Below are 9,566 nucleotides of genomic sequence, written 5' to 3' on the forward strand. Positions count from 1 at the left end.
TTTATGTTTACCTATAATATTCTTGTTTAGGTGCCATTTTGCTGATCATTTTATAATTTTGTTGAATGAGGTCTATATACATTGTGATGCCACACATTTGACTAGATTTTTTTTTTATGTGAGGTAAAACAAAACTGTGATTTTAGTGTGTAGAATATGTGGTAAACATAGTAATATATTAAAGGTTACTTTAACTAATTAAAACAAGCATATGGATGGACAGCTTTCAGTCATGGCACTGTTGCATAAAATTAGAATATTTTTACATCACTCATATAACTTAGAGAAAAGCATGATATGATTTACATATTGTAGGTTTTCCTTTCAGTGTAAAATAGATGATGTATTTTATAAATTCCACTATGCAGTAGTGCTGCTTTAACTAACCCTTAGAAGAAGAAAAAATAGTTTCTGTTACTTTTGTGTATGGAATCTTTGCGTTTCCACAACACCTCAAATCCAGTATAACAATGACTTATATTCAGGAAAGGTAAATGAAACAGACAAGTCCTTAAATCCTTCTTAAATGTGTCATCAAGAACTACAAGGTCTTCAGTCCGTCAGCCTTTATTTAGGCTTGAGTTACCATGTAGCCAGGATAATACAGAAATAAACAATCATTAAGTATTGAAAAAATTAATCATAGGAGTAAATGTATTAGTATAAAAATATCAGTCAAATCAAAATAAACTTGTTGCAAAAATGACTTAAATACAATAACAGGGATAAAATGATAAAAATAATTAAAAGTATAATAAATATAAAATAATAACTAAAACACACCAAACATACTACAAGTTAAACAAAATCAAATTAAAGTTAGAAATTAGAAATTAAAAGTTTTAAATGTGTGACAGAAACACACAAAGTTTCCTGTGATGAATTCCAGCTCGCTGGTGATCTGTGATTAAAAACAAATTTTTCTATGATACTGAGTGAAGCAGGATGCAAATGCTGTGAAGAGGGACATTTATTATGGGCAAATCCAGTATCGTAATCATAGGGACAGTCTAAAGTCAAAATACTGGGGGTGTCAGATGAGGAAAAAGCCTAAATGCATAATTATATATATAAACAAAGAAACAAATCAGGCAAGGAATAATACGGGCCAAAACTTCTATAAACCACTTACTGGCAAAATGCCATGGTACATCACAAAAATAGTGTAAATAATTTATCTGAATCATCCCAGTGACTGGATTAACCTTCAGGTGCCAAGTGCTTTTACTTAATTGGGAAATGTTTTGGATTCGAGCATAAACACAGAATAGTAAAATAAGAAATTAAATTGAGAACAGGGAATCATAATAAAAAGAACCCAAACTTTTCATACATGGTCAAAATCTTTGAGAGTAGTTGTGGCTGCATATCTGTATATCACATCCAGAATAGACAATAGCTTTGCTTATACAATATTGGTGGCAATACCATTAATATATATGTATTTAACAATACTGGTTAAGTGTCGAGCCTTGAGGAACCCTCTTATTACCAGTAGTAGCTATGATTTACTTTGTCACCGGGACACATATTGCTTTCTATCCAAGAGTTAATTTCTAATTCAGTTGGTAGCAGTGTGGTCAAAACCAATATTTTGTAGATTTTTCAAAAGTAAAGAATGATCAACTGTATCAAAGGCTTTACACAGATCAGTAAAACCAAAGGTCACAAAATAACTACTGATCCTCTCATAATGTAGCAGATGAGCACATTCAAGAGGGTTAGGATGGGGCAAAGAATACAAAGTGGCTCATGCAATATTCTGTAAAAAGTTATATTATAGTAAGTGAAAACAAATTAAAGCTAGTGTAAATATCTAAACTTTATAATTCTGAGATTGTTGTAAGAATATTATAAGGTTGTTCAACTTTTTTGTAGATATTAGCAGATATTTTTTTCTTCTTTTAAGCATCATCTTGAAACAAAAATATATGCCAATATAGTGAAATACTTGTGTTGATACCTGAACTTGTGCTAAATTTAATAGTGTCATTTTGTATTAAGATTCTTTTGAATGTGTAATTAGTTCTAAAATGTTGATCAGCTAAGGCTAGGTTTGTAAAGGCTGTATGCTTTATACAGGTCATATAAATAATAAACATGTATACATAAGCATTACTAATAGTAATAGTAATTATATATCACATGTTGCAAAGTTTTATATTATTGTTTTTTTTTTTCAAGTAAAATACAGAAATTGTAAGTACATTTGTAGAATTTTTAATAGTACCTTACTAACCAAGTTGAGTATCTTCAGATTCTCTTGAAACTTTAAAATAATTTGTTCTAATATATTATCCATCCAGGTACAAGCTTACAAGCTTACACAGGTTATTACCCACATCATTAGTAAACATGTACATTATTAGCTCACTTATTTGACATTTTATCCATAAGTTGTTTTTTGTGTTTTTCTCTGGTTTCAGTATGATTATGTAACACTTTGGAAGAAATATACAGAATAACATTCCAAGACCAAGTCCAGTATCTTTGGAGTCTTTTAATATTTTAAAATAATTTGTTCTAATATATGTCCATCCAGGTTTGCACAGGCTATAACCTTATCCAGATTAATGGTAAATATGTAGTCTGTTAGCTCACTTATTTTGTATTTTACCAATAAGTTGCTTTTTAGTGTTCTTCTCTGGTTTCAGTATGATTATGTAACACTTTGGAAGAAATATACAGAATAACAAGCCAAAACTTGAGGCTAAAATGGCAAATATCTCCACAGCTACAGTGAATTTTCCAGGAGAGCTGACATAAGATGGGATAAAGGTGATCCAAACTGCACAGAATATGAGCATGCTGAATGTGATGAATTTGGCTTCATTAAAATTATCAGGCAACTTCCGTGCTAGAAAAGCCAACAGAAAACATAAACTAGCTAGAAGCCCAATGTAACCCAGCACAGCCCAGAAACCTATGGATGAACCCAAATGACATTCTAGAATAATCTTGTCCTTGTACAGTTTTTGATTTTTGAAGGGAAAAGGGGGGGAAATGATTAACCAAAGCACACAAATAAGAACCTGTATAAGTGTAAAGGCAAGAACACTGAGTCTCTGCTGTGGAGGCCCAAACCATTTCATGACATTACTGCCTGGAAGTGTAGCCCTGAAGGCCATTAACACTACAATTGTTTTCCCCAGAACACAGGAGATGCAGAGGACAAAGTTGATCCCAAATGCTGTGTGGCGCAGCATACAGGACCACTCGGAGGGCTGACCAATGAAAGTAAGTGAACAGAGGAAACACAGAGTCAGAGAAAAAAGCAGCAGGAAGCTCAGCTCTGAGTTGTGGGCTTTGACTATTGGGGTGTTTTTATATTTGAAGAATATGATTAAGATTATCAGTGTCATAAATGCACCAACAATAGAAACAGCTGTTAGCAAAATACCCATAGTTTCCTCATAAGACAGATATTCAATTTCCTTCTTTATACATTCATTCCTGTGTGTATTTGACCAGTAGTCCTGATAGCATTGTTCACATTTAATAGAATCTGTTGTGAAGTAAGAAGAAAACAATTAAAATTGGAATTTAGATACACAGCTGAATATAGGACATATGTTTGAATTAATGTAGTTTGTTACAAGAATCGTATCTCTTAAAAAAGGAGAATAACATTTCACTATAAGACTTTTAATCATGGCAGCAATTCCAACATCCTCCCCTTCCCACCATATTTGGGTGATTTTGTACCTGTTATATTACTGATCTCTCCTTCAGCACATGGTATACAGTCAAAGCAGCAGACAGGCTTTCCTTTCTGCACAGCCTTCCTGGTGCCTGTAGGGCAGCTCTCACTGCACACGGATATTGGGACCTATAATCAAGGAAAATATTTACTTGCCTGTATAAGTGTTTACTTAACTACTTTCTTCAGTTTCAAGTATCATCTCCATTTGAGGAGTTCTTAAGTTAAGGTCAAAGTGCAAATCTTACCTTGTTAGTATTTTGTGCCCAAACAATTGAAGACAAGTTTAGTGTTAATCGACTGTTAACAGGGAAAGTGGAGTCATAAAGTCCAACAGTAACAAACTCGTGTTGCCTTTCTTTACTTGTTTGCCAGTTTATCACCTCATATCTCGCAGCAGGGTCACCGTTTTTATCAAAATAAATTTCTTCACCCTCTTTAGTTTTGAAACGCACCATTCTGAGCTGTTCTAGAAACTGAAGAAATAGAGCAAAGTTTATTTGTTGATAGAAGTTTTTTTAAAATATTATTTTAAAAAAACAGTAAAAACACTGCATTGCCCATTAAATTACATCATTTTGGCTGGGGTTTTGAAGTAGTGCTAAATGTATGTTTCAAATCATTAACTCACTGTGAGAGGATCAGGCTGCTTCTTTGTAGAGCATGTTTCTTTGCAGCCAAGAAGGTCATGTAGGGTATGGGCAATAGCATAAACACCTTTATACACATTATTGAAATATGGCATCAGCGACATGTCAGAAAAAATGTTGTTCATTTCAGACAATTCCTCTTCGCCTGTACATGATGGTGAGTCCTCTGAATCATTCTTGGCTTTATATTTACAATGAAATATTGTCTCCCAATATTTAGTAAAAATGGCACTGCCTGCAGATTTCACTTGATTTAAATCTAGAATGAAGTCCTTGAGACCTGTCACCTTTGCTTTTGGGACAGCCAGTCCTATGGCTCCTTGCAGTATGTTGTGCTTGTCCAGTGTGGCTAGCAATGGATTTAAGATCCAAGCCTCAGTTCCCACCCACTGATATCCAGTGATGTTGTGCTCAAGAAATACATCCAGCAAAATCTCTATGTCTGAGGGATCAACAAATCCAACTATCACACGAGAAGTGGAGCTTTTGATCTGCTCAATGATTCGCAGTACTTTCTCCTGTGAGTAGGTTTTGAAAAATGGAAGAGAATATTCTAAGCATATGTCCCACTGTTGTGCAGCTTGAGTAAATGCAGCCATCCCACTGTTACCATAGTCATCATCTCTTCTTATTGCCCCCACCCAAGTCCAGCCAAAGTGCCTGACCATTTCTGCCAGTGCTCTGCTCTGATGGTAATCACTTGGAATAGTGCGTAGAAATGAGGGATATTTCTTTTTGTCACTAAGACACTCACAGGTTGCACCATGGCTGATCTAAAAACACAGATTGGCAGATTGACTAATCTATAACACATTCAAGCAGGTGTATCAGGTATTATGATAAGTGTATAGCCATCATCATTGCATATGACATTAAAATTGGTGATAAAACAACTTCACATACATTTTTTATCTAACAATTAAAGTTGTTTAATAAATGTTTAATAGACATTAAAGTTATTTGTTTATAATTGTTTAAATTGTAAAGGTTTTAAATGTATTAAAAGGCATGTAAAGTGAGTATTCATAATTGCTTATGTACTTACTAAGGGAATGCTGAAAGGTCCAATATTCATCGCAACAGCCATGGACACTGATGAGAATGACTCTCCTATTATGGCTTGTACCTGGGCTGGTTTTGTGCAGGGTTTATTTGAGACTGAGTTCTCATTTCCATTAACAAGTGCCATAGCCACCTGAACCCCCACTGCTTTAGACGTACAGGCATCATATATCTTATAGCCCAGTGAGACACCAGGCAGTAAAGAGGAATTGTTGTTGATCTCCTCTATTGCAAACATCAAAGACTGTGAAAACTGTATGGCTCTGACATCAAGACTAGATAATTAAAATAAAATCCAAGAACAGTATTTTAGGATAAAGACTTAAAGATCCTTCAGTACTGTCACTGTTTATATTTTAGAATATTACATGTTCACATTGTGTCTGAAATAATCACTGTCCTCTACCTCTTACCTTGTGCATTTTAGCGGAGGTGGTTTAACCAAATACGACAAGTCTGTGATCTCCCAACTGCTATGAAAAGAAAAAATCCCTCCAATTATGACATCACCATCCTTTGATATCTGAGGGCATACAGACTCTCCTAGCAGGGTACAGTCAGTCCCATTACATTTGGAAAAGATGATGATGGTCATTACCAAATGCAAGAGAGCAAATACAGGCTCCATCCACATATCCAGGTCAAAGTGTAGAGATAATGTTTAAGAATGTCTGGCAGATCTGATGTTTCTTCTGGTTGAACAGGAAGGATATGTGGTATTTATAGTGATAGGAAGGTAAATTCTCTATGATACTGTTTTACTGGTAGTCCCATGTCAAAGGAGGTGTGACTTTGAAATGTGAGCAGCGTAGCCTGGTTTATTTTTGGAGTACAATCTGCCTGTAAAATCTGTACCTGTGGATTGAAAATGAGATGTTCCTGCACTTGCTGTTCATATCGCCACTCCAGCTTTATATGCTACAATATGTATTTTTTCATTAATAAGCACAACAGCTAAACAGGAACATAATTAATTTTTTTATGTAATGTCATGAATTTCACGCAATAAGCTGCAGGCTTCAGAAATGTTTTAGCATTTCCTTTTTCTATAAAATCAAATAATTCACCTGCTAATCTTGCCTTAGAAACTGGATGAAAAATACAAGGGAAAAGTAACGAAGCACAGACACAAAGTGTGTATGTGGATTGTGTAATACTATGTTAATGTGTAACAAAAGAGTGTTGGTCTGGTTGGTCAGTGGTAGCCTAGCTAGCACATTGTTCTCATGTAGAATTTGTCCGATGACTTATATCAGGAACACCACCTTAAGTTTAGAGAAAATTGTTAATTGGCATTAAAGAATAATTAATGAGTATTAGCATGTACCCAGGGATCTAAAGGAAGTTAGGCATGATAAAGCATAGTGAATTAGAGATAGAGAGACATGGCTCATGTATATGAAATTTATAGGCATAAAAAAATAATGAAATTTACTTTTAAGTCTGTTTTTAAGTCTGCATTTGATTTTAAATTGTTTACCAAAAAAGGGCAAATGCTTTGGAATTTGGAATACTACAGCAGGGATTCCTGACAGTGAAGCTGAATGTAGATGCCTAGTACTTAACTATACTAGCTTTCACACACACACACACACACACACACACACACACACACACACACACACACGCACACACACACACAAAAAAGTTATCTAAGTCCACTATAATAGCAATATTGTGAAAAATTATTCATTTAGCTGTCAATCTCTTTAATTTTCATATTCTTCTTCATCAAAGGGATCAAACCCATCGGGCTGTAAAGCTCTGTTTTCTTTGGCACTACTGTCCAAAATCGCTACAACTTCAGCAGCTATAAACATTTTGCACGTTTTAGCTAGCTAGCTAGATGTTGATTGAACAAGGAAGGAAATGTTTCCAAAGTGAAGAGTAAATCCTTAGTGATTTCATGATTGTTTATTGGTTAGTTTCACTCAGATTGACACACAAATTAATCAATCAATGGTGAGAGGCAGATGACGTGTATCTTAAACTATATCTAACCTCGATATTTAACCTCTCATAGGCTTACTATTCTTATTATCAACAAAATTGAAATGACAGATTCCAATGATTCAGAGCCATATATATATATATATATATATATATATATATATATATATATATATATATATATATATATATATATATATATATATATATATGCTGTCATATTGCAAAGATATTAATAAAAACATTGAGGAACACTGAATCAGACGCACTAACCTAACCAGGATGACTAACCTAATTTTATAGCAGGACAATCATTGGAATGACAGATCATGAACTTCAAAGACCTTATTTTTTTTTATTGATCTGAGTATCATGTTCAGGTCACCATCTTTTTACGCCTCGAATTAGATCACTCTGTATGATTTTTGGATTTCATGAAAAATTGCCTGTAATTCCATGATTTACAATTGCACTACAGCAACCCATATATATATATATATATATATATATATATAAAGAAAAAAATATACTTGAATGCTGTGTCGTACATGCAGATGTTTATTAACACAATGGAAAACAAAACAGGAAACAGGACGAACGAGAACTGTGTTGAATGATTAACACACAAACAGCTAAACACTGTAATCACAGTTTTATACAAGAAGGCATTTAGAATATGGGGTCAAACACCGACAAAGACCAACAACTAAACATGGCTTTATATGCACATGGTGACGAAGTAAAATGAGGAACAGGTATGATACATGGGAGGGGTGTGGCCATACATACAAAAAAAATGTAATTAATTAAATATATATATATAAACAAATTACTAAATGGTGGCCAGTCACACAGATACCTGCAGAATGTTTTCAACATCTAGTTATATATTGAGTGACTGACAGTAAATGTGAGGAATGTTGTAATTATTGTAATGAACACGTGTGATGTTTCAGGTGCTGTCCGCCAGTGCTGTCAGCAGCTTTTACTGTGTGTGTGTGTGTGTGTGTGTGTGTGTGTGTAAATCTTACTTATAGAACTTATAGAACTAATGAATCAAGGAGCTACCGGTATTCAGTATGTTTTTGCCTTTTAATAATAGTACAACTAAATACTTTGTTACCCTTGATTTGGTTATAATTATATTGTAATTGTGTCATGGCTTGGTCCTCCTAGACTCCTCTCTATGTTTATGTGACGTTTTGTGTGTGTGTGTGTGTGTGTGTGTGTGTGTGTGTCTTCGTGGACACCCCTCCCATGTTTCACACCTGTTACTTGTTTTATGTTGTTAATGTGTGCATTTAAAATCCAGTTTGTTCAGTAGTTTTTGTCGGTGTTGAACCCATGTAAGCTGTACTTAATGCTGTTATTTACCGTTTGTTGCGTTGTTGCGTGTTGCTCATGTTTAGTGTTTTTGTATGCCCACATTCATTCAAAACATTTATTCAGTAGCAGAATGAGGTAGTATGGTGTTCCTTTTGTACAGTGATAACTACAATGCAGCACACCACTCAGATTTATTATGCCAAATATTTTTGCTTGCTAACAATACATATGTATATTTTGATTGTTGTTGTTTCTGTTTGAATTAGACATGATAAAAAATGTTGTTGCTGTAGCATGACTCTAAAGTCTATCTTTTCATCAGTAACCATTTGTTTCTGAAATCTCATCTTTTCTCATTTATTTGCACCAAATTACAATTATGGCACAAGTGGAACTTTAAACATTAAAAATAACATCATAAGTAGAACAGGTACTGCTTTTGTTTTTTAGATTGTTCAATTTTTTTATTTATTTTGTGTTTAGAGTACAATTTCTACAGTCATATAATGTAGCAGGCTATCATATCTACAGATGAGAGCATTTAGGTTGATGATAATACTACTACTACTACTACTGCTAATAATAATAATAATAATACAATTAAATTTATAATGCATTTTTCTTAAACCCAAACACTACAAAGTGACAATAAGAAATATAAAATAAATAAATAAATAAATAAATGAATAGTTAAATAAAATATCAAACATAAATAGAGGCCAATCAAAAAACATGTTAAGTTTTAAGTAACATTTTAAATCAATTCAGAGTAGGAGCATTTTAATAGCGTTACGAAGAGCTTTCCATAATCGATGTGCTCTACAAGAAAAAGCTCTTTCACCCATGGATTTTAATTTTTAAGAAGGCTGCTGTAGATT

At 33.8% G+C, this 9,566-nt stretch overlaps 1 protein-coding gene across 1 annotated transcript; it reads right to left on the bottom strand.

The window, feature by feature from the left end:
- Positions 1-2,238: 2,238 nt before the first annotated feature.
- On the bottom strand, positions 2,239-6,057 carry LOC118241185 (extracellular calcium-sensing receptor-like). Its single transcript, XM_035525286.2, has 6 exons — positions 5,826-6,057; positions 5,396-5,687; positions 4,332-5,123; positions 3,949-4,176; positions 3,706-3,829; positions 2,239-3,505 (listed from the first exon to the last, which is right to left on the bottom strand). Exons 1-6 carry the CDS (start codon positions 6,044-6,046, stop codon positions 2,598-2,600), a joined length of 2,565 nt encoding a protein of 854 aa, XP_035381179.2. The 5' UTR covers positions 6,047-6,057; the 3' UTR covers positions 2,239-2,597.
- Between the last annotated feature and the right edge of the window lie 3,509 nt (positions 6,058-9,566).

Source organism: Electrophorus electricus, chromosome 6 (assembly GCF_041902795.1).
Source record: "Electrophorus electricus isolate QZ-2024a chromosome 6, ASM4190279v1, whole genome shotgun sequence".
Lineage (NCBI taxonomy): Eukaryota > Metazoa > Chordata > Actinopteri > Gymnotiformes > Gymnotidae > Electrophorus > Electrophorus electricus.